The following is a 26,120-nucleotide window of genomic DNA, read 5'->3' as shown; positions in this document are numbered from 1 at the left end:
AATGCACTGCCCCTCCCCCAGGCTGGCGATACAAGGTCACGGTGCAGATTGCCGGCACTCTGAACATCCAGGCATATTTCCACGTTTCCTTGTTTGGGCCCAATGGGAACACTCGTCAGTATCAGGTCTACAAGTAAGTAAAAAGACCCTTCATAGGGAGGACGTTATATCAGTGCCAGCAGTGCCCAGAGAGAGAGCCCACCCAGAGCCAAGAGATGCCCACCCAATGCTGTGCTGAGTGAGAGTGAGAGTGAGATAGCGCCCACCTTATGCTGTGATCAGAGAGAGAGAGCCCACCCAAAGCCAAGAGGTGCCCACCTAATGCTGGAGGGAGAGAGGGAGAGAGAGGGAGAGAGGGAGAGAGGGAGAGAGGGAGAGAGGGAGAGAGGGAGAGAGGGAGAGAGGGAGAGAGGGAGAGAGGGAGAGAGGGAGAGAGGGAGAGAGGGAGAGAGGGAGAGAGGGAGAGAGGGAGAGAGGGAGAGAGGGAGAGAGGGAGAGAGGGAGAGAGGGAGAGAGGGAGAGAGGGAGAGAGGGAGAGAGGGAGAGAGGGAGAGAGGGAGAGAGGGAGAGAGGGAGAGAGGGAGAGAGAGAGAGAGAGAGAGAGAGAGAGAGAGAGAGAGAGAGAGAGAGAGAGAGAGAGAGAGAGAGAGAGAGAGAGAGAGAGAGAGAGAGAGAGAGAGAGAGAGAGAGAGCCCACCTGATGCTGTGCTCAGAAAGAGAGAGCGCCCACCTAATGCTGTGCTCAGAGCCACCAGATGCCCATATAGCGCCATACTAAACGCACACACCATGGTGCCCATATAGTGCCATACAGTTCCTATATGAAGGCGGGGCTGACCCTGTGACCTGCGGTTGTTACAATGTACACAAGTTGTCTTCCTGCTGGCTGTGCTGCGGTCTGATACATTGTAACAAGCCCTCAGCTGTATGACAGGACCACTGTGGGTCGGGATCATTTTTCATCCTCTGGATACGATAATGTTCCCACTCACAGAAAGCAGAGATATGACAGAAGCAATAGATATCAGGAGCTGCAGAAGGTTCTCCCTCCCTGCAGACTATACTCCTCCCCTGCATGATGGGGGTTTTACTGATGATGCACTTTCTGTCCACAGTGGATACATCAACACAGGGAACTCCTACACGGCGTACATAGATGTGGAGACCTACGTCGGGCCCCTGAACAGGGTCAAATTCGTGTGGAACAATAACATCCTTAACCCGCTCTTCCCCACCCTGGGGGCATCATCTATAATTGTCCAGTACGGAAAAGATGGAGCCACGTAAGTGACCAGTGTTACCCGCCCTATATTTATGCCCACTCTGGGGGAGAACCATCTGCCAGCTGCTGCCCCATGTACTAGCCCTGGTGCCCTCTGTTACATACATGTGACCCCTCACAGTACATGATGCCCAGTGATACATTGCAATAAGGGGGCACATACTATAGAGGCAGCACATGTGACCCCTCACATTACATGATGCCCAGTGATACATTGTGATCAGGGGGCACATACTATAGAGGCAGCACATGTGACCCCTCACATTACATGATGCCCAGTGATACATTGCAATAAGGGGGCACATACTATAGAGGCAGCACATGTGACCCCTCACATTACATGATGCCCAGTGATACATTGTGATCAGGGGGCACATACTATAGAGGCAGCACATGTGACCCCTCACAGTACATGATGCCCAGTGATACACTGTGATCAGGGGGGCACATACTATAGAGGCAGCACATGTGACCCCTCACAGTACATGATGCCCAGTGATACATTGTGATCAGGGGGCACATACTATAGAGGCAGCACATGTGACCCCTCACAGTACATGATGCCCAGTGATACACTGTGATCAGGGGGGCACATACTATAGAGGCAGCACATGTGACCCCTCACAGTACATGATGCCCAGTGATACATTGTGATCAGGGGGCACATACTATAGGGGCAGCACATGTGACCCCTCACATTACATGATGCCCAGTGATACATTGTGATCAGGGGGGCACATACTATAGAGGCAGCACATGTGACCCCTCACATTACATGATGCCCAGTGATACATTGTGATCAGGGGGCACATACTATAGAGGCAGCACATGTGACCCCTCACAGTACATGATGCCCAGTGATACACTGTGATCAGGGGGGCACATACTATAGGGGCAGCACATGTGACCCCTCACAGTACATGATGCCCGGTGATACATTGTGATCAGGGGGGCACATACTATAGGGGCAGTGCATGTGACCCCTCACAGTACATGATGCCCAGTGATACATTGTGATCAGGGGGCACATACTATAGAGGCAGCACATGTGACCCCTCACATTACATGATGCCCAGTGATACATTGTGATCAGGGGGCACATACTATAGAGGCAGCACATGTGACCCCTCACATTACATGATGCCCAGTGATACATTGTGATCAGGGGGCACATACTATAGAGGCAGCACATGTGACCCCTCACATTACATGATGCCCAGTGATACATTGTGATCAGGGGGCACATACTATAGGGGCAGTGCATGTGACCCCTCACATTACATGATGCCCAGTGATACATTGTGATCAGGGGGGCACATACTATAGAGGCAGCACATGTGACCCCTCACATTACATGATGCCCAGTGATACATTGTGATCAGGGGGGCACATACTATAGAGGCAGCACATGTGACCCCTCACAGTACATGATGCCCAGTGATACATTGTGATCAGGGGGCACATACTATAGGGGCAGCACATGTGACCCCTCACATTACATGATGCCCGGTGATACATTGTGATCAGGGGGCACATACTATAGAGGCAGCACATGTGACCCCTCACAGTACATGATGCCCAGTGATACATTGTGATCAGGGGGCACATACTATAGAGGCAGCACATGTGACCCCTCACATTACATGATGCCCAGTGATACATTGTGATCAGGGGGCACATACTATAGGGGCAGCGCATGTGACCCCTCACAGTACATGATGCCCAGTGATACATTGTGATCAGGGGGGCACATACTATAGAGGCAGCACATGTGACCCCTCACAGTACATGATGCCCAGTGATACATTGTGATCAGGGGGCACATACTATAGAGGCAGCACATGTGACCCCTCACATTACATGATGCCCAGTGATACATTGTGATCAGGGGGCACATACTATAGGGGCAGCGCATGTGACCCCTCACAGTACATGATGCCCAGTGATACATTGTGATCAGGGGGGCACATACTATAGAGGCAGCACATGTGACCCCTCACAGTACATGATGCCCAGTGATACATTGTGCTCAGGGGGGCACATACTATAGAGGCAGCACATGTGACCCCTCACATTACATGATGCCCAGTGATACACTGATCAGGGGGCACATACTATAGAGGCAGCGCATGTGACCCCTCACAGTACATGATGCCCAGTGATACATTGTGATCAGGGGGCACATACTATAGGGGCAGTACATGTGACCCCTCACAGTACATGATGCCCAGTGATACACTGTGATCAGGGGGCACATACTATAGGGGCAGCACATGTGACCCCTCACATTACATGATGCCCAGTGATACATTGTGATCAGGGGGCACATACTATAGGGGCAGCACATGTGACCCCTCACAGTACATGATGCCCAGTGATACATTGTGATCAGGGGGGCACATACTATAGAGGCAGCACATGTGACCCCTCACAGTACGTGGTCCCCGATGATAGATATTATACCATATGTGCTGCTGTGGGGCTCATGAGAAGGAGCTCACGCTGTCGCCTGTTTTAACCCCTTGTGGTTTTCTCTTGCAGGCTTAGATTCTGCGCCAGCGGCACGGTCAGAGAAGAAGTGCTGCAGACTCTGAATCCCTGTTAAATGTGAAATAAAGAGCCTTCTGTAAATGGTCTCCGTCCTGAGTGATTTATTCCGCCTCTCCAGTGTGACAGATGTGTGCAGCATCACAACAGGGTCACACCCAGAGCAGTATTCAGAATTCTGCTGCCAGCAAGTTTTAAGTGGTAGAAAAAACTGCTGCAGGCTTAGGTGTGACAGGAATCCAGAAGAACTGTGAATGCAGCTCTGGATGTCTAAGACATGTTATACCCCAGTCATCATTACAGGGGTTGTCCCTGCATCTGATACTTTGGTAATTGCATGTAAGTAAATATTTAGTTAGTCAGTATAGCGCCACCTGCTGTTTGTTCTTGTTTTTTCTTTCTCTGTCCACTTCAGTAAGATCCCTGAGGAGGTCGCACATGCTCAGTTCCATCCTTAAACTGCCAACAGCCATATTTACTGTCAGAAGCTGCGACCGTTACAGAGAGAGGAGCTTCAGCAGACGGTCCAAACGCCCTAAGCTATGACAAGGAGAGAGCTGCAGCAGGAAGGACATGTCCCCCCAAGAACACGCCCTTTGAGTTGTAATAGGGAGAAAGCTGCAGCAGAATAGACAAAAGCTCATGCACCAAGTGCCAGCGTGTCCTCGTCCTGTGCTCCAAGTGTCTACATTTGGGATCAGGGCTGGCCTCAGGTGTTCAGGCGCCCTGTGCGAGCTAATCTTGTGGCGCCCCCCTATATTTAACCCCTTAAGGACACAGCCTTTTTACACCTTAGGACCAGGCCATTTTTTGCAAATCTGACCAGAGTCCCTTTAAGTGCTGATAACTTTAAAACGCTTTGACTTATCCAGGCCGTTCTGAGATAGTTGTTTCGTCACATATTGTACTTCATGACACTGGTAAAATGAAGTCAAAAAAATTATTTTTTTTGCACCAAAAAATACCTAATTTAACAAAAATTTGGAAAAATTTGCAAATGTCAAAGTTTCAGTTTCTCTACTTCTGTAATACATAGTAATACCCCCCAAAATTGTGATGACTTTACATTCCTCATATGTCTACTTCATGTTTGAATTGTTTTGGGAATGATATTTTATTTTTTGGGGATGTTATAAGGCTTAGAAGTTTAGAAGCAAATCTTGAAATTTTTCAGAAATTTACAAAAACACAATTTTTAGGGACCAGTTCAGGTCTCAAGTCACTTTGCGAGGCTTACATAATAGAAACCACCCAAAAATGACCTCATCTAAGAAACTACACCCCTCAAGGTATTCAAAACTGATTTTGCATACGTTGTTAACCCTTTAGGTGTTGCACAAGAGTTATTGGCAAATGGGGATGAAATTTGAGAATTTCATTTTTTTGTCTAATTTTCCATTTTAACCCATTTTTTCCACTAACAAAGCAAGGGTTAACAGCCAAACAAGACTGTATCTTTATTGCCCTGACTCTGCCGTTTACAGAAACACCCAATATGTGGCTGTAAACTACTGTACGGCCACACAGCGGGGCATAGAGTGAAAGGTGCGCCGTTTGGCTTTTGGAAGGCAGATTTTGCTGGACTGTTTTTTTGACACCATGTCCCATTTGAAGCCCCCTGATGCACCCCTAGAGTAGAAACTCCATAAAAGTGACCCCATCTAAGAAACTACACCCCTCAAGGTATTCAAAACTGATTTTACAAACGTTGTTAACCCTTTAGGTGTTGCACAAGATTTAATGGAAAATAGAGATACAATTTCAAAATTTCACTTTTTTGGCAGATTTTCCATTTTAATATTTTTTTTCCAGTTACAAAGCAAGGGTTAACAGTCAAACAAAACTCATTATTTATGGCCCTGATTCTGTAGTTTACAGAAACACCCCATATGTGGTTGTAAACTGCTGTACGGGCACACGGCAGGGCGCAGAAGGAAAGGAATGCCATACGGTTTTTGGAAGGCAGATTTTGCTGGACTGTTTTTTTTGACACCATGTCCCATTTGAAGCCCCCCTGATGCACCCCTAGAGTAGAAACTCCAGAAAAGTGACCCCATTTTAGAAACTACGGGATAGGGTGGCAGTTTTGTTGGTACTAGTTTAGGGTACATATGATTTTTGGTTGCTCTATATTACACTTTTTGTGCGGCAAGGTAACAAGAAATAGCTTTTTTGGCATCGTTTTTTTTTTTTTTTATTTACACCATTCATCTGACAGGTTAGATCATGTGGTAATTTCATAGAGCAGGTTGTCACGGACGCGGCGATACCTAATATGTATACAATTTTTTTAATTTATGTAAGTTTTACCCAATGATTTCATTTTTAAAACAAAAAAAAGTTTTAGTGTCTCCATAGTCTAAGAGCCATAGTTTTTTCAGTTTTTGGGCGATTATCTTAAGTAGGGTCTCATTTTTTGCGGGATGAGATGACGGTTTGATTGGCACTATTTTGGGGTGCATATGACTTTTTGATCGCTTGCTATTACACTTTTTGTGACGTAAGATGACACAAAATGGCTTTTTTTACACCGTTTTTATTTTTATTTTTTTACGGTGGTCACCTGAGGGGTTAGGTCATGTGATATTTTTATAGAGCCGGTCGATACGGACGCGGCGATACCTAATATGTATACTTTTTTTTTTATTTATGTAAGTTTTACACAATGATTTCATTTTTGAAACAAAAAAAATGATGTTTTAGTGTTTCCATAGTCTAAGAGCCATAGTTTTTTCAGTTTTTGGGCGATTACCTTAAGTAGGGTCTCATTTTTTGCGGGATGAGATGACGGTTTGATTGTTACAATTTTGGCGTACATGCGACTTTTTTGATCACTTTTATTACCTTTTTTTGGGAAGTAAGGTGGGCAAAATTTCAATTTCATCATAGTTTTTTATTTTTTATTTTTATGGCGTTCACCGTTCGGGTAAAGTAACATGACCTTTTTATAGATCAGGTCGTTACGGACGCGGCGATACCAAACATGTGTAGGGAATTTTATTTTTTTAATTTTTAATCAGTGATAAATGTGTTTTTTGATTTTTACTTTTTTTTCACTTTTTTTTACTTTTTTTTTGACCCAGACCCACTTGGTTCTTGAAGATCCAGTGGGTCTGATGTCTGTATAATACAGTACAGTACAATATATATTGTTCTGTACTGTATTTTACTTACACTGAACAGATCTATGCTTTCAGCATAGATCTGTTCAGCACCATGGACAGCAGGACGCCAGAGCAGGCGTCCTGTTGCCATGGGAACCTTCCCCGTCTGCTCAGAACTTCGCAGACGGGGAAGGGTGAGCACGGGGCTGCGGGGGGCTGTCTGGGGGCTCTCTCCCTCTCCATCGGGGGGCTGCAAAGGCACAGCAGCCCCCCGATCGGAGAGGGAGGGAGCTCCCTCTTACTGTTAACTTTTTCCATACAGCGGTCCGTACGGACCGCTGTATGGAAAGGGTTAAACGGCTGACATCGCATCACCGATGTCAGCCGTTTATACCAGGGTGCCAGCAATGTGCTGGCACCCTGGTATACCCACTTTACACCAACGATTATGCAATGGGAGGCGGGCGGGGGATCGCGATCCCGCCTGCCGCACCGCCCGCCTCATGCACCGCCCCCACCGCCCGCAACACCCCCCCTGCACCTCCCACCGGGCTAAAATCATTCAGAGGTGCAGGGGGGGGTGATAAATATATATTTCCGCCACACTAAAGTTTCTGATCGCCGCGGTCAGGGACCGCAGCGATCAGAAACTGCAGAAAGCGCAACAAACCTCAGGTCTGAATTGACCTGCGGCTTGTTGCGATCGCGGACATCGGGGGGTCACGGGACCCCCCCGCGCATTTAGCCGAGGTGCCTGCTCAATGATTTGAGCAGGCACCTTGTTCCGATCACAGCCGGCCGCACGGCAGTGATCGGAACAACACATGACGTACCGGTACGTCATGTGTCCTTAAGGACTCGGGAAACATGCCGTACCGATACGTCATGTGTCCTTAAGGGGTTAAAAGAGAGGCCCTTTTAAGTATAGATAAAAGAAATGCAAGATTCGCAGCAGCAGTGAACAGATAATACGAATTTCCTAAATGTAGTACGCCAACATTTGCGCCAAATAAAGCAGAGATAAACAAAATACCAAATAACATCGGGCGGCACTAGATACCACCGAGCGATCAACTGAATAATACATAAAACCCTGCACTGCAGGTATAGATGCCCCCCTTCATCAGACCCCTGCCCCCCTTCATCAGACCCCTGCCCCCCTTCATCAGACCCCTGCCCCCCTTCATCAGACCCCTGCCCCCCTTCATCAGACCCCTGCCCCCCTTCATCAGACCCCTGCCCCCCTCCATCAGACCCCTGCCCCCCTTCATCAGACCCCTGCCCCCCTTCATCAGACCCCTGCCCCCCTTCATCAGTCCCCTGCACCCCTTCATCAGACCCCTGCACCCCTTCATCAGACCCCTGCCACCCTTCATCAGACCCCTGCCACCCTTCATCAGACCCCTGCACCCCTTCATCAGACCCCTGCACCCCTTCATCAGACCCCTGCCCCCCTTCATCAGACCCCTGCACCCCTTCATCAGACCCCTGCACCCCTTCATCAGACCCCTGCCCCCCTTCATCAGACCCCTGCCACCCTTCATCAGACCCCTGCACCCCTTCATCAGACCCCTGCACCCCTTCATCAGACCCCTGCACCCCTTCATCAGACCCCTGCATCAGACCCCTGCACCCCTTCATCAGACCCCTGCACCCCTTCATCAGACCCCTGCACCCCTTCATCAGACCCCTGCACCCCTTCATCAGACCCTGTCACCCTTATCCAGTCCCCTGCCCCCCTTAATCATACCCAGTGTCACCCTTATCCAGTCCCCTGTATCATACCCAGTGTCTGTCACCCTTATCCAGTCCCCTGCCCCCTTAATCATACCCAGTGTCACCCTTATCCAGTCCCCTGCCCCCCTTAATCATACCCAGTGTCACCCTTATCCAGTCCCCTGCCCCCCTTAATCATACCCAGTGTCACCCTTATCCAGTCCCCTGCCCCCCTTAATCATACCCAGTGTCACCCTTATCCAGTCCCCTGCCCCCCTTAATCATACCCAGTGTCACCCTTATCCAGTCCCCTGCCCCCCTTAATCATACCCAGTGTCACCCTTATCCAGTCCCCTGCCCCCCTTAATCATACCCAGTGTCACCCTTATCCAGTCCCCTGCCCCCCTTAATCATACCCAGTGTCACCCTTATCCAGTCCTCTGCCCCCTTAATCATACCCAGTGTCACCCTTATCCAGTCCCCTGCACCCTTAATTAGACCCTGCCCCCATGTAATGAAAGATAGTTGGTAAAAAAACAATAAGAACAGGTGCTCACTATTTGAAGTCTTCTGCTCCCTACCTGTCTGCAGAGCACATTGAGCGGATCCTTCCGCGGCTCTCTTTGAAGGCGCAGCTGTAACAGTCCTACAGGCTCACCTGAGTCAGAGGACCGCTGGCTGGAGGTAGGAGTGGAGCCCAGTGGCAAGGACCGCAGGCAGGTAGTAGGTGCAGGAAGTCTGGCAGAGGCGTAGTCGGTAGGCAGGCGGTGGGTCAGGGCAGACGGCAGTAAGCGTGGTCAGACAATACGGATGGCAACGGTGGTAGCAGTTCAGTAGGTAGGGACAAGCAGAAGAGTAGTCGGTAGGCAATTCCTGGTCAGCAGTGGACTTCCAGTAGTAGCAAGAGCAGCAGATGAGGAGCAGCTTGATCAAGGCTCAGGAGCTCAATAATCAGCAAGCTGGAGTGCAAGGGGCTGGACTTATATAGGGAAGTACCAGGTGTGGGGAATCAAGGGTGATGAGCAAGGCTTGGCAAGACTGAGGTTAACTAATAGGCTTCAGGGAGGAATGTCCAGAGAGGATGGTAGCCTAGTAAGCAGGGCTACCGCCTGGGATGTGGCTGGTCATGGGTTCGAATCCCGACAGTACTCCCCCCCCTTCTAAGGTGACCTCTGGGCACCACAGGGGCAGGCTTACCGGGGTGCCGTTGGTGGAACTCTTTTACTAGTCTGGGGGCGTGGACATTTTCTTCTGGCTCCCAGGAGTTATCCTCGGGAGGGTAACCCTCCCACCCAATTAGGTATTGTAGTCTTCCCCGGTGGATCCTGGAGTCGAGGATCTTTGTGACAGTGTATTCTTCTTCACCCTGTACCCTCACGGGTGGTGGAGGGGGCGAGTGGCGGCCTGTGAAGGTGTTCTCCACGTATGGCTTGAGGAGTGAACAATGGAAGACAGGGTGCACCCTAATGGAGTACGGAAGGTTGAGCCGGAACGTGACCTCGTTGATTTGTGCGGTGATCCGGAATGGACCCATGTATCTTTGGGCCAACTTTTTGGAGGGGACCTTCAATCTGAGGTTCCTGGTGGACAGCCACACCTTGTCTCCCACATGGAAGCCCGGGGTGGGTTTGCGACGTCTGTCTGCTCCCTGTTTAAAGCGCCTCTGGGCAAGCTAGAGGTTGTCTATAATGTTCTTTTGTGCCTCCTGTATGGTTGTTAGGCGTTTGGCCACTGCTGGGAGGGTGGAGGCGATGGGTAGGTGGGGAATGAACACCGGGTGCGAGCCTGTGTTAGCAAAGAAGGGGCAGTGCTTGGTTGAGCTGTGCTCAGCATTGTTGTAGGCGAACTCGGCCGTGGGGAGATGATCAAGCCAGTCATCCTGCAGGTGGGAGCTGAAACAGCATAGGTACTGCTCTAGGGTCTGATTAGTTCTCTCCGTCTGCCCGTTTGACTGAGGGTGGAAAGCGGAGGACAGGTTCACTTTAACCCAGAGCGCCAGGCAGAAGTTCTTCCAGAACTTTGAGGCAAATTGTACGCCTCGGTCGGAGACCACGTCGTCCGGGATCCCATGCAGCCTGAAGACCTCTTTGAGAATAAGATCGTCCGTCTGTTTGGCAGTGGGTAGGCCATCTTGGCGAGACGGTCGACCACGACCAGGATGGTGTTCATCCCTTTTGAAGGAGGAAGGTCTACCACAAAGTCCATGGAGATCGAGCCCCAGGGGCGGGAGGGAATCGGGAGGGGTTGTAACAGACCCACAGGAGAGGAACGAGGAGTCTTATTGCGGGCACAGACCGTGCACGAGGAGATGTACCTCTTGATGTCCTCCTTGTATGTTGGCCACCAGAAGGAGCGGGAGATAAGCTCCTGGGTCTTTCTTGTGCCAAAATGGCCGGCCACCTTGGAGTCATGGTTGAGTTTAGCACTTCGAGCCCTGCGATTTCTGGTACATATAGTTGTAGGTCCTGATGAAACCAATGACCGTTCTTAAACGTAAGGCTGACATTCCCTGTGGGGTGGGCGAGGAAGGGGTCATTTTTATATCCTTCTTTGATTGTGCCCAGGAGTTCTTTAGAGTAGGTGGCCCCTACGACCCTTCTCTCGGGTAGGATGTTATTTTGGCCCTTGTTACTCTGTGAGGGCTCGGAAAACATTCTGGAGAGGGCGTCAGCCTTGCCGTTTTTTGATCCGGGGTGATAGGTGATGAGAAAGTTGAAGCGGGAAAAGAATAGGCTCCATCTGGCCTGTCTGGCTGAGAGTCTCTTAGCACTGCGGATGAACTCGAGGTTCTTGTGGTCAGTTAGTACGATTATGGGGTTGGTGGCTCCCTCCAGCAGGTGTCTCCACTCGGAGAAGGCATCCTTGATCGCCAGTAGTTCTTTGTTCCCGATGTCATAGTTCTTCTCGGAGGGGGACATCTGGCGGGAGAAATATGCGCACAGGTGTAATAGCATCCTCTCCCCTGTCCGTTGTGACAAAACTGCCCCCACCGCGGAGTCTGATGCATCCACTTCGACTGTAAATGGCAGCTCGGGGTTCGGGTGGATTAGGATTGGAGCAGAAGTGAAGAGGAGTTTTAACTTGGTGAAGGCCTCCTGGGCCTCGGGTGTCCAGGAGAAGGGGACTGCCTTCTTGGTGAGTTGGATGATTGGTGCCATGACCTTGGAGAAGTTCCGGATAAACTTCCGATAGAAGTTGGCGAAGCCAATGAATCTTTGTATCTCCTTCTCGTTTCTCGGAATGGGCCAGTTCGTCACAGCTTGGACCTTCCCCGGGTCCATACTTAGGCCCTCAGGGGAGATGATGTATCCGAGGAACTGAGTGGTGGTTCGCTCAAACTCGCATTTCTCTAGCTTGATATAGAGAGAGTTCTGTTGGAGTCTCTGCAGTACCCTGCGGACGTGTTCACGGTGCTGCTCGAGGTCTTCAGAGAAGATCAAGATGTCGTCCAGGTAAACGACTACAAACAGATCCAGCATGTCCCTGAGGACGTCGTTAATGAAGTGCTGGAAGGTGGCGGGAGCATTGCAGAGTCCGAAAGGCATGACCAGGTACTCGAAATGACCATAACGTGTCCGGAAGGCGGTCTACCATTCGTCCCCAGGGCGGATTCGGACGAGGTTGTAGGCCCCTCGAAGGTCGAGTTTAGTGAAGATCTTCGCTGCCCGGAGTCTCTCGAGGAGTTCTGAAATCAGTGGGAGCGGGTACCGTTTTTTTACGGTTATGTTGTTAAGCTTTCTGTAGTCTATGCAGGGACGCAGGGAGGAGTCTTTTTTCTCTACGAAGAAAAAGGGGGCTCCCGCTGGGGAGGTAGAGGGCCGGATGAACCCCTTCCTCAGGTCCTCGTCCAGGTACTCTTTCAGAGCCTTGAGTTCAGGCTCTGAGAGGGGGTAGATACTGCCAAAGGGTATTTCGGCCCCAGGCAACAGTTCTATAGGGCAGTCGTAGGGTCGGTGTGGTGGCAGCTTGTCTGCGTTTTTCTTGTCGTAGATATCCTGGAACTTGCTGTATTGAGGGGGTAGCAGATCCTTGATGGATAGTTTTGAGATGGTGGTGTCTTCGGGTGGAAGGACGGGTTTGTGGGAGCAATTTAGCGAGCAGAACTCGGACGGGAATCGTATGCAGCGGGTTTCCCAGTCCACCGAGGGGTTGTGGGTGGCCAACCATGGGATGCCCAAGATCACCGGGAACTTCGGGGAGGCGATCAGCGACAAGTGGATCTTTTCGCGGTGATCGGGTTCTATGAGGAGTTGTAGTTCGGTGGTCTTGTGAGTGGCCGGCCCCGAGGAGAGTGGGGATCCGTCGACGGTTTCCAGGTCAACGGGGGCTGCCTTGATTGTCAGTGGAATGTTCTTTTCGCGGGCAAAGGTTAGGTCCATTAAGTTGCCTCCCGCCCCGGAGTCTAACATCGCTGAACAGGGGAGTTGTCGCCCCTCAATGTCGATGAGGATGGGAACGATGAAGTGGGATCCATGAGCCGCTGTGTTGTTATTTTCCGGGGCTGCTGGCGGGGTTGGAGTCTGTGGTTGCTCCTTTAGTTCCGTGACGGCAATAGTCTTTCGGATCTTATGAGGACATTTGATGGCAAAATGACCCGGCTCCCCACAGTAGAGCCAGAGGTTTTCGGCCAGCCGTCTCTCCTTCTCAGCTGTGGATAGAGACCTACGTAGAGCGTCAACCTGCATAGGTTCAGTTGCTGATTGGGGATCGCGCTGGACGGTGGAAGAGAAGGAGTAAGTTGGTCTGTGGTCCGAGGACCAGAGTCTTTCTTTCTTCCTCTCGGAGAGTCTTTGATCTATCCGGATGCATAACTGAATGAAGTCATCCAGATCGTCCGGGGCCTCAACTATGGCGATTTCGTCCTTTATTAATTCGGACAGGCCTTGCCGGAATTGGCTCCTCTGTGCCGCTGGGTTCCAGGTGGTGTCCGTGACCCAACGGCGAAACTCGGCGGTGTATTCGGCGACGGAGCGTCTCCCTTGCCGCAGACCATGTAGTCGCGCCTCGGCTGTCGCACAGCGGTTGGGGTCTTTGAAGACTTAGCTCATGGCGGTGATGAAGTTGTTTAGGTTGTCCAGGAGCTGACTGTTAGTCTCCACGTAAGGTGATGCCCATGCTAATGCTTCATCCGTCAGGAGAATGACCATGAATAGCACCTTATTTTTCTCGGTGGTGAAGGGGGCCAGGTACATCTGAAAATAGATGCGGCATTGGTTTAGAAACCCCCGATACTGGTGTCTGTCGCCGCCGAATCTTGATGGGAGTGGCATGCGGGTGTCTGCAGCCGCGCCGCGGACATCCAGGAGTTGCCTCTGTAGTTCAATAATCTCCCTTTGCTGGCTTTGGACTACGCCTTGGAGCTGGGCAAATTTCTCCTGATATGTAGTACCAAATTCTTGAAGTTCGGAGACCTGCTTACGCAGAGTGGCCATTGCGGACTCCATAGTGCGGCTGATTATTCTGTAACAGTCCTACAGGCTCACCTGAGTCAGAGGACCGCTGGCTGGAGGTAGGAGTGGAGCCCAGTGGCAAGGACCGCAGGCAGGTAGTAGGTGCAGGAAGTCTGGCAGAGGCGTAGTCGGTAGGCAGGCGGTGGGTCAGGGCAGGCGGCAGTAAGCGTGGTCAGACAATCCAGATAGCAACGGTGGTAGCAGTTCAGTAGGTAGGGACAAAGCAGAAGAGTAGTCGGTAGGCAGGCGGTGGGTCAGGGCAGGCGGCAGTAAGTGTGGTCAGACAATCCAGATGGCAACGGTGGTAGCAGTTCAGTAGGTAGGGACAAAGCAGAAGAGTAGTCGGTAGGCAATTCCTGGTCAGCAGTGGACTTCCAGTAGTAGCAAGAGCAGCAGATGAGGAGAAGCTTGATCAAGGCTCAGGAGCTCAATATACAGCAAACTGGAGTGCAAGGGGAAGTACCAGGTGTGGGGAATCAAGGGTGATGAGCAAGGCTTGGCAAGACTGAGGTTAACTAATAGGCTTCAGGGAGGAATGTCCAGAGAGGACGGTAGCCTAGTAAGCAGGGCTACTGCCTGGGATGTGGCTGGTCATGGGTTCGAATCCCGACAGCAGCACTTGGACGCTGCGCCTGTGCCCCTAAGCTCCTCCTCCAGCTCTGGAACCTGACCTGGCAGCTGCAGCGGCTCAGCTCGCCAGGCTCGCCTCACACAATCTCGGGCGCCCCTGTTGCCATGGCGCCCTGTGCGGCCGCACAGCTCGTACACCCCAAAGGCCGGCCCTGTTTGGGATGGTAGAATGGATGTGTATTGGATGGGAGTGGAAATAAGTGGCTGCAGGTACATCTGCCATCTCTGATCTTGGAAAAAACTATATGAATCAATTTGGAGGCTTCTGCATTGTACACCATGTAATGCCTCCGAGCAGGTGAAGCTCAGGGCTGGTATCATGTCCTACAGTGCTCGTCGCTAGATAACAAAGAAGGTAAAGGCTCGACACCTGAGAGATTCTCTTAGGGGGGATTTATCTTCTCCCTGTGCCAGAAAAGTAGTGTTAAAAAGTCATAGACTTCCACAACGACAGCCAGTTTTCTGACTCAAATGAAGTAAGAAATCTATGGCAGCTCAGAGCTGCTCCCACTCCTGGCTACTTGGCTAGGAGATCTGATGTAGCTTTGCTCCTCAACTCTCATCAGCGTTCCTGTCAGCAATCCTCCTTCCTCTGGACAGGATCAGGGTCTTGGACATGATCAGCTTTGCTTGGTTGCAGCTCTGGTCACTGAAGGATGCTCCCAGACCTGGATCCTCTCCTCACACAGGTCCTCAGTGCCTCTCTTAGTCTCCCTCTAAGATGGATGCGGCCTTACTCTCCAAGCTCTGTAACGACACCCCCATAAATCCAGAAATGCAGTCCTTTTAAGCTATGATTAGGAAACAGCGGCCTCTTGTGGCTAAACAGCAGAATGTCAGTCCAAGTCATTTAACTTCATTTAAACAAATACAATGTCCAGACAATGAGAGCTGTTTCCCCATCTCACATGCCACCCCACTAGAGGTTGTAGTCCTTGGCAACCCTCCCCATACAAACTCCTCCTGGGCATAACGGTGTGGGGGCACACCAGCATTGGGCCTTGTTGACCTTCGTAGAGTGATAGGCTCAGAAGCACTGGGGGTGTTAGGCACATCTAATGGGAAATGTACTGCTAACTGCTCAACACTTTCCCTGGGTGGAAAACTTGCCACGGCTGGAGCCTCTGTGGGTACCGGGGCACGGAACAACCCACCATTCCTCCTCATCTAAGGGGATATCCTCTGTACTCTGAGCAGGAGAAGTCATCTCTTCCAGGCACATGGGCTCATCAAAATTACAATACCTCAACATGTTACGGTGCAAGTTCCTCGAGGGACCCCCCAATGTCACGATCAGTGTGGGGGGAAAACTTCACACTGAACACAGGAGGGAAGGGGAACAGTAACTGGGCCTGGAAATTAGGAAAGAAACAGGTCACCTCCTAACCAACCCTAATCTGGGTCCTAACTACCTATCAATATGAATAGACCCTGAAGGTAGGAATATTCATATGCAGTATACCTAGGCCCTTATTTCCCTATAATGCCCTGAAATAAGGTTAGGACCAGAGACAACCCATTTCTCCCCAGCTGGACGAATGGAAGTCTCTGTCTCAGGCCCAGACACAAACATCAGGGAATATAACAAACACAAACAAACGCGACACTTAACTTCTGTAAGGATGAACGAGCAGGAACACCAGAGACGACCTCACACCAGCTCAGCCAAACCCAAAGGAAGCTATCTACCGCATAGTCAGAAGGGTGGGGTCAGACTATAAAGGGTAGATGTGATGACCACTGAGCAACAGCTGAGAAAAGGGAAGTGGTCATTAACCCTATCAACACTGAATCAAGAGAAATCAAGGAGGCAGTTAGATTCCTCCAAGCTCAGCCAGTCTCCCTGATCTCCTGACACCAGTCACCTGAGGGACCGTGACAGATGGCCTCTTGTGGCCAAACAGCAGAATGTCAGTCCAAGTCATTTAAAGGGGTATTCCCATCTCACTGATCATAGTGTAAGCTTTTACTTAGGTGCCATGGATCATTTTTGTAATTATGTTGTTTTATCTAATTCCCACCCTTTTTGACAAAATTCCTTCCCTCTTACAACATTGTTGTATGAAGGTAACCATTACTTCTCTCCCGAATTCAGGGACCACGCTTGCGCAGAAGACACTTTATTTTCACCTAGCCAGCTGCCGATTGCAGTCCTGAAGGCGCACGCTACCGCGCATGCACAAAGCTTATTTCTTCAGTGCCGCATCTCATACAGAGCCACGCATGTTCTGTATGCAGTGCAGCCATAGGAGCGGAGGAGATAGGACTTGGAGGACATGCCCTGCATCTGAGAACTGGGAGAACAAAAAGCCTATGTGAGTGGCAGGTGTACTAATTCATTCATCCCCAAATCCACCAACGGTTTTATATTTTATGACAAGGGGGTTATCGGATGCTGATGCAGGGCACTATGCAGTGGAGGGAGGCCGTGGGAGGATGCTATGGAGTTCATGGACACTGGGGGAGGACACTATGGGAATACTATGCACATGAACGAGCACGCAGTGTGATGTCATAAAGAGGTGTGACCGGCTGTCACTCAAACTGCCTAAGCCCTCCCAGCCTTAGAAGCTGGACACCAGGAAGTCAACTGCAGAGCTGGCTGCAGGTGAAGATGAATCAGCAAGATGGAAAAACCCCTTTAACTTAATTTAACCCTTTCTACCCCAGGCCAGTTTTCACCTTCCTGCCTAGGCCATTTTTTGCAAATCTGACCTGTGTCACTTTATGTGGTAATAGCTCTGGAACACTTTTACTTATCCGAGCCGTTCTGAGACTGTTTTTTCATGACACATTGTACTTCATGACAGTGGTAAATTTGAGTCGCTATATTTCACCTTTATTTATAAAATAATCCGAAATTTACCAAATATTTGGAAAAATTCACAACTTTTTAAATTTGAATGTCTCTACTTTTAAGTCAGATAGTAATACCTCATAAAATGGTTATCAATAAACATTCCCCAGATGTCTGCTTTATGTTGGCATCATGTTGTAAATGTCATTTTTTTTTTTTTTAGGACGTTAGAAGGCTTAGTAGTTTAGAAGCTATTTTTCAAATTTTCAACAAAATTTCCAAAACCATTTTTTAAGCACCAATTCAGTTAGAAACTACACCCCTCAAATTATTCAAAACTGATGTTACAAATTTTGTTAACCCTTGAGGTGTTCCACAAGAATTAAAGGAAAATGTAGGTGAAATCCAAAATTTCACTTTTTTGCTAGATTTTTGATGTTAATCAATTTTTTCTTGCATCACGGCAAGGGTTAACAGCAAAATAAACCTCAAAATATATTACTTTGATTCTGCAGTTTACAGAAATACCCAATATGTGGAGGTAAACTGTTCTATGGGCACATAGCAGTGGTCAGAAGGAAAGGAGCGCCATATGGATTTTGGAGGCAGATTTTGCTAGAATGGTTTTTGGGTGCCATTTTGTATTTGAAGAGACCCTGACGTATCCCTACAGTGGAAACCCTCAAAAAGTGACCCATTTCTGAAAATACACCCCTTAAAGAATATATAAAGGGGGGTGCTGAGCACTTTGACCCCCTAAGCATTTTAAAGAATTTTGAAACTCTTGGCTGTAAAAATGCAAAGTTTTGTTTCTACCAAAAAATTTTTGCTTTTAGCCCCAAAGTTTTCATTTTCACAAGGGGTGACACGAGAAAAAGCACCCCATAATTTGTTACCCATTTTCTCCTGAATATGGCAGCACCCCATATGTGGTGGTGAACTGCTGTGGGGGCACATGGCAGGACTCAGAAAGGAAGGAGCGCCATATGGCTTTTGCAGCGCAGTTTTTGATAGATAGGTTTATGGGTGCCATTGGTTTTAATTTTTTAAGTGATTGTCTTATGTAAGGACTCATTTTTTGTGGGACGAGGTGACAGTTTGATTTGTACAATTTTGGGGTGCATAAGACTTTTTGATCGCCTGGTATACTTTTTGTGAGGCAAGGTGAAAAAAAATAGCTGTTTTGGCGTTAATTTATTTTTACGGCATTCACCTGAGGGGGCATATAATGTGATATTTTTATAGAGCAGGTTGTTACGTACGCGGCGATACCTAATATGTCTATCATTTTTATTTTTGTTAAGTTTTACACAGTGAAATGATTTTTGAACAAAATAAAATCTTGTTTTTGTGTTCCCATTTTATTTTTTTGGGCGATTGTCTTAGGTAGATTAAAATTTTTTGCGGGATGAGATGACGGTTTGATTGGTATGATATTGGGGTGCGTATGACTTTTTTATTGCTTGCTATTATACTTTTTGTGATGTAAGGTGACAAAAAAGTGGCATTTTACGGTGTTCACTTAAGGGGTTAGGTCATGTTATATTTTTATAGAGCAAGTTGTTACGGACGTGGCAATACCTAATATGTATACTTTCTGTTATTTATCTAAGTTTTACACAATAATATAATTTTTGAAACAAAAGAAATCATGTTTTAGTGTCTTCATAGTCTGAGAGACATAGTTTTTTTTATCTTTTGGGCAATTGTTTTAGGTAAAGTATCATTTTTGCGGTATGAGATTGGCACTATTTTGGGGTGCGTATGACTTTTTGATTGCTTGCTATTACACTTGTTGTGAGGTGACAAAAAATTGCTTTTTTGACACCGTTTTTTTTTTTTTTTTACGGTGTTCATCTGAGGGGTTAGGTCATGTGATATTTTTATAGAGTCGGTCAATATGGATGCGGCGATACCTAATATGTATTTTTTTTTACTTGAAACTTTTTTTTTTGTAAATCTTTATTTGTTTTAACTTTTTTCATTTTATTTTTTGTCCCACTCTGGGACTTCAACTTTTGGGGTCTGATCCCCTTTACAATGCATTACAATACTTCTGTATTGTAAAGCATTGGCTGTAAGTGTATTATCAGTGTAATACAGGCTGTCACAGAGGGCATTGGGCCGCTTTCCCTGCCATCGGGTCCCCGATGACCGCGGCATAGTGAGGGTTAATGCGCTGCCATCAGTGCTTTCACTGATGCCCGCGGTTACAGCAGGGGTCCAGCTAACGGAAACAGCCGGTCCCCTGCAGCTGATCAAGCGGGCGCAACTCCTGCACCTGCCCCGATCAGCGCGCCGTAGTACTACGGCGCTGGTCGGGAAGTCACTTCCCGCAGTGCCGTACTATTATGGCGCTTATTCTGACTCCGATTGTTGTAATAGCAATTTATCCCTAGTGAGACCTCTATGCCTGGCCTGTATGAGCAGATATAATCACTGCGGACAATCCTTATCAGATAGCTTGAACTCTCCAACACCGAGTTTAAGTTGCTTTATTCTGTAAGCCAGATAACAGAGTACAGCAGAACAGATGGATTCTGGTATTGTGCGGTCAAAAGATGATGCTAGACTGATAAGCGTCCATGAGAATACATGTGTACCTGTACATATGCTGGAGCAGTATGAATATATAGGAAGTGAGGTACACAGAAGAAGGGGTGGAGCAAGGAAATGAATCACAGATATCACGAATGAGAAAAATAAGTGCATTACCAAAAAAAGACCACTAGATGGTAGCATATAACCAAATATAGAATATATGAATGGTTCAATGAATTAAACTAAATAGATTTTAACTGCGTAGCAGCACAGCGCTGGTCGGGAAGGGGTTAATCAAATACAATGTCCAGACAATGAGAGCTGTTTCCTCATATCACTCCATTATTAGGATCCATTTCATCCGATCTTCCAATGAGATGAAGCACCACAAAAGCTGAATGGTTGTCTGCTCAAATTCACATTTCTCCAGTTTAAAGGGGCTATCCGGGATAGGTCATCAATATCACATTGGGGGATCTGAGCCCGGGCACCCCCACCGATCAGTTGTTTTAAGAAGCTGTGGAGCTCACTGGAGGTCTGGTGAGCGCAGTGGCCTCTCAAGAGCTTACCAAGCACAGCGCCATACATCACTTAGCAGCTCAACACCATTGACGGCGACATCACAAGGCCTAGGACAAAGACCTCGTCTAACAGCTGATTGGCAGGGGTGTTGGACCCCCACTGATCTGATATTGATGATCTAGACTGAGGATAGGTCATCAATATCTTTTCCATGATAACATACAGTTGCAAGAAAAAGTATGTGAACCCTTTGGAATGATATGGATTTCTGAACAAATTGGTCATAAATTGTGATCTGATCTTCATCTAAGTCACAACAATAGACAATCACAGTCGGCTTAAACTAATAACACACAAAGAATTAAATGTTACCATGTTTTTAACCACTTCCCATCTGGGCCATTTGCCCCCTTCCTGACCAGGCCTAATTTTGCAAAACTGACATATCTCACTTTATGTGGTAATAACTTTGGAACGCCTTTATTTATCCAAGTCATTCAGAGACTGTTTTTTCGTGACACATTGTACTTCATGATAATCATAAATTTGAGTCAAAATATTTCACCTTTATTTATGAAAAAATCCCAAATTTACCCAAAAATTAGAAAAATTCGCAATTTTCTAAATTTCTATTTCTCTGCTTTTAAAACAGAAAGTGATACCTCATAAAATATTTGTTACTTAACATTCCCCATATGTCTACTTTATGTTGGCATCATTTTGGAAATGTCATTTTATTTTTTTAGGACGTTAGAAGGCTTAGAAGTTTAGAAGCAATTCTTCAAATTTTTAAGAAAATTGCCAAAACCCACTTTATAAGGACCAGTTCAGGTCTGAAGTCACTTTGTGGGGCCTACATAGTGGATACCCCCATAAATGACCCCATTGTAGAAACTACACCCCTCAAGGTATTCAAAACCGATTTTACAAACTTTGTTAACCCTTTAGGCGTTCCACAAGAATTAAAGGAAAATGGAGATCAAATTTTTAAATTTCACTTTTTTGGCAGATTTTCCATTTTAATCCAATTTTTTCTTTAACACATCGATGGTTAACAGCCAAACAAACCTCAATATTTATTACCCAGATTCTGCGGTTTACAGAAACACCCCACATGTGGTCATAAACTGCTGTATGGGCACACGGCAGGGCGCAGAAGAAAAGGAACTCCACATGGTTTTTAGATGCCATGTCCCATTTGAAGCCCCCTGATGCACCCTTACAGTAAAAACTCCCAAGAAGTGACCCCATTTTGGAAACTAGGGGATAAGGTGCCAGTTTTATTAGTACTATTTTTGGGTACATATGATTTTTTGATCATTCATTATAACACTTTATGGGGCAAGGTGACCAAAAAATTAGTTGTTTTAGCACAGTTTCTATTTATTTATTTTTACAGCGTTTACCTGAGGGGTTCAGTCAAGTGACATTTTTATAGAGCAGATTGTTACGGACGTGGCGATACCTAATATGTATACTTTTTCTCATTTATTAAAGTTTTACACAATAATAGCATTTTTGAAACAAATAAATTATGTTTTAATGTGTCTATGTTCTGAGAGCTATAGTTTTTTTATTTTTTGAGAGATTTTCTTATGTAGGGGCTCATTTTTTGCGGGATGAGGTTACGGCTTTATTGGTACCATTTTGTGGGACATACGCGTTTTTGATCACTTGGTGTTGCACCTTTTGTGATGCAAGGTGACAAAAATTGCTTGTTTTGACATTTTTTTTTTTACGGTGTTCACCCGAGGGGTTAGGTCATGTGATATTTTTTAAAGAGCTGGTTTTTACGGACGCGGCAATACCAAATATGTCTATTTTATTTTATTTTTTCTATTTTTTCTATTTTTTTTTATTCCTTACTTGGGGACTTTTTTACATGTGAAACTTTTTTTTATTTTATTTTTTCAAGCCTTTATTTTTTTTTATTTTATTTTACACTTTTCGTCCCCCATAAGGTCATACAAGACCTTTGGGGAACATTTGCTTCACTTTTTCTTTTTTTTTTCACTGTTGATTTCTCCTGTAACTGGGGCTGATATAGTAGCCCCAGTTACAGAAGAAATACACCCCCCAGAGAGGCTATACAGCATAATACTGCGCTGTACAGCCTCAGTGCAGGGCTGATCGAGGTCTGTGGATGACCTCACACAGCCCCTGCACTCTCCGGTCCCGGCGATCACATGACCGCCGGGCTGGAACAGGAAGCGCATAGCGCTTCCTGCTCTGTATACACAGCGCTCAGTGAGCTCTGTGTATGCAGTGATCCAGAAGGCAGGGACACCTGGGCACTGTCCCTGCCTTCTCTAAGGGTTGCCCTGCTGTCACTGACAGCGTGCAGCTGCGATTTCTGAAAGGACGTTTTAAAACGTGCTTTCAGAAATAGAGGTCCACCCATAGGACGTTTATATCCTATGGGCGGACGGGAGGAGGTTAATGAACACACCATGTAAACATTCACAGTGCAGGTGGAAAAAGTATGTGAACCCCTAGACTAATGACATCTCCAAGAGCTAATTGTAGTGAGGTGTCAGCCAACTGGAGTCCAATCAATGAGATGAGATTGGAGGTGTTGGTTACAGCTGCCCTGCCCTATAAAAAACACACACCAGTTCTGGGTTTGCTTTTCACAAGAAGCATTGCCTGATGTGAATGATGCCTCGCACAAAAGAGCTCTCCGAAGACCTACGATTAAGAAGGCAGGCGAACGTGGAATACCTTCAGGTCATATTTGCAGCCACCAAATACTTACTAGAAGTGCACAAATCGTCCCACAACATGGACAGTGACAAACCAGATGTATTATTCGAATTTGCGATCTCCATTCATTATTTTTTTCAATGCGAAATATCGGCAATGTAATTTTCGGCCATGCGCATGCGCAAAATATGCGCGGCCTACTACAGCAACTGGGTTTCCACCAGACCGAAGTTTGATGCGATCATAAAAGATGGTTTGAAACAATTTTCACGACGTTGAGGAAGAATTTCTGATCACTGTAAGTAATTTGACATTAAAGCCGTGTATTTGATTACATTTCACATGCATGTTATAACAATCGCTGTAAATGCAGATCGAGTGTTTATAAAAAAGCGCCATTGCGAAAATCCCTAATGATGCGATGAATTTTTTCGCGGTACACACAACTTCCCATTTTATAAGGTCTCATGAGCTATTAGTGATTGGTGCACTAAGTATTGTTGGGAGAACTTGCCACTCCAGTACAGGCCCCTAAAATTAGCCAATAGGCGTTCACCTGACAGCAAAGAACTTTGTAGTTTTCTGTGGCTGGAGGTGCATTAGGCGTTCACAGGATAAATATGTAAGTGTCGGCCAGTACAGGCCCCAAAAATTAGGCATTCAACGGACAGAAAAGGCCTTTTATGCCACTGTATTTACCTAAGACAGGGACCATTCTTTGTTCTGGGTGGTGGTGGATATGTGTGGGCTGTCATGAGGAATTTCAATCAAACGTGGTCGACTCGTCACAGGTGTTGAATTCCTCCGAGATCCACGCCTCATTCATTTTTAGAAATGTGAGGTAGTCCACACTGTCATGAGCTAGGCGGGTGCGCTTATCGGTCACGATCCCCCCTGCTGCGCTGAACGTCCTTTCGGACAGGACACTGGACGAGGGGCAAGCCAACAGTTCCATGGCAAATTGTGCCAGCTCTGGCCACAGGACAAGCCTGCCCACCCAGTAGTCCAGGGGTTCCTCACTTCTCAGAGCGTCCACATCGGCCGTTAACCCGTTGTAGTCGGACACCTGTCGGTCTAGGCTTTCCCTGAGGCTGGATCCGTAGGGCGGCTGTCGATGGGTTGTCTGCAAGAATGATCTCATATCAGAAGTGACCAACACATCTTCAAACCGCCCTCTTCTTGCATGCGCTGCTAGATTGGTGCCCGCAACTGTTTCTCTGTGAGTGGAAATTCCTCTGCCAGCTCCTGCAACAGCAGAATGCAGCATCTCTCGCAGGAAGGCCTGGAAATGCTGCATTCTGACAGCCATCTGTGATGCTGGTAAAATATCCGCCATTTTGTGTTTGTACCGGGGGTCTAAGTACGTTGCCACCCAGTACTGGTCTTTGCCCTTTATTCTTTTTATACGGGGGTCCCTCTTCAAACACTGGAGCATGAAGGCCCCCATTTGCACTAAACTGGAAGCGGTGGAGCGGCCTAGCTCCTGCACATCGCACAGGAGAATGTCATCCTCGGTTATCTCCCCCCATCCACGGTCAACACCAGGGATCCCAGAAACGTTTAAAGCCTGCTCTTCTTGCTCCTCCTCCGCCCCGGCACCATCCACCTCTGACTCCTCTTCAGACTCCTGCTGACTTGTCTCAGATGGAGTAGTCCCCCCTGGGAATTCATCCAGCATTGCGACTTCCTCATCTTCCTGCTCCTCGACGGCTTAATCAATGACACGACGCAATGCACGCTCCAGAAAGAAGGTGTAAGGTACGATGTCACTGATGGCGCCCTGGCTGCGACTGACCAGTTTGGTGATCTCATCAAACGGCTGCAGAAGTCTGCATGCGTCGCGCATGAGCAGCCACTGGTGCGGTAAAGAAACCAAGCTCCCCAGAACCTGTCCTGCCGCAGAGTTCGTACAGGTAGTCGTTAACGGCATGTTTCTGCTGGAGCAGCCTATCAAGCAAATACAAGAAGGAGTTCCAGCGCGTCGGGCTGTCACAAATCAGACGTCTGACGGGCAGGTGGTGTCGCCAATGAACGTCAGCAAGGCGAGCCATGGCCGTGTAAGATCTTCTAAAATGGCCGGAGATTTTCCTGGCCTGCTGCAAGACGTCCTGGCCCCGGGGTATTTGACAACGAATCGGTGCACAACTAAGTTCGGGACGTGTGCCATGCACGGCACGTGTGTCATTTTGCCCTGTTTCAGCGCGCTCAGCAGATTGGCACCGTTGTCGCACACCACTTTACCAACTGTCAAATTGAGCGGGGTTAGCCACTGATCGGCCTGTGACCGCAGAGCTGAAAGGGGTGCAGGAACGGTGTGGCTCTTGGCTTCTGGGCACAACAGCCGCAGCACAGCATGGCAACATCTCACCTGGCACGTCGAATAGGTTCTGGGGAGCTTGGGGGGCGCAGCAGAAGAGGCGGTAGCAGTGGAAAAGGAGGAGTCAGCCGAGGAGGAGAGGGAGGATGGAGTAGGAGGAGGAGAAGAAGAGGCAGGCCTGCATGCAATCCACACGGGTGCCACGGGTTACATGCTTGATGACCGCCAGAAGGTTCACCCAGTGGGCAGTAAAAGTCATGTACCTCCCATGCCCGTGTTTGCTAGACCACTGTCTGTGGTCAGATGTATCTTGGCACCGACACTGTGTGCCAGAGATACATTCACTTGCCACTGAACGTGGCCATATAGCTCTGGGATGCCCTTCTGGGAGAAATATTTCCTTCTGGGGACCTTCCATTGCGGTGTGCCAATGGCCACAAATTTTCTAAAAGCCTCCGAGTACACCAGTTTATATGGCAGTAGTTGGCGGGCTAGCATTCAGCCGTTGGGC

At 47.9% G+C, this 26,120-nt stretch overlaps 1 protein-coding gene across 1 annotated transcript in view; it reads left to right on the top strand.

Moving 5' to 3' along the window:
• The window catches only part of LOC121003118 (pancreatic triacylglycerol lipase-like), a 137,981-nt gene extending 134,094 nt beyond the window's left edge, over nucleotides 1-3,887 (top strand). Inside the window, exons 11-13 of the mRNA XM_040434700.1 lie at nucleotides 22-133; nucleotides 1,116-1,283; nucleotides 3,824-3,887. Of these exons, the coding sequence (XP_040290634.1) occupies nucleotides 22-133; nucleotides 1,116-1,283; nucleotides 3,824-3,887 (344 nt within the window). The remainder of the gene's footprint in view (nucleotides 1-21; nucleotides 134-1,115; nucleotides 1,284-3,823) is intronic.
• The last annotated feature ends 22,233 nt before the right edge of the window (nucleotides 3,888-26,120 follow it).

The sequence above is a fragment of the Bufo bufo genome, chromosome 6, assembly GCF_905171765.1.
Source record: "Bufo bufo chromosome 6, aBufBuf1.1, whole genome shotgun sequence".
NCBI lineage: Eukaryota > Metazoa > Chordata > Amphibia > Anura > Bufonidae > Bufo > Bufo bufo.
The sequence above is the reverse complement of the archived record's forward strand: the minus strand, read 5'-3'. Positions and strand labels throughout refer to the sequence as shown.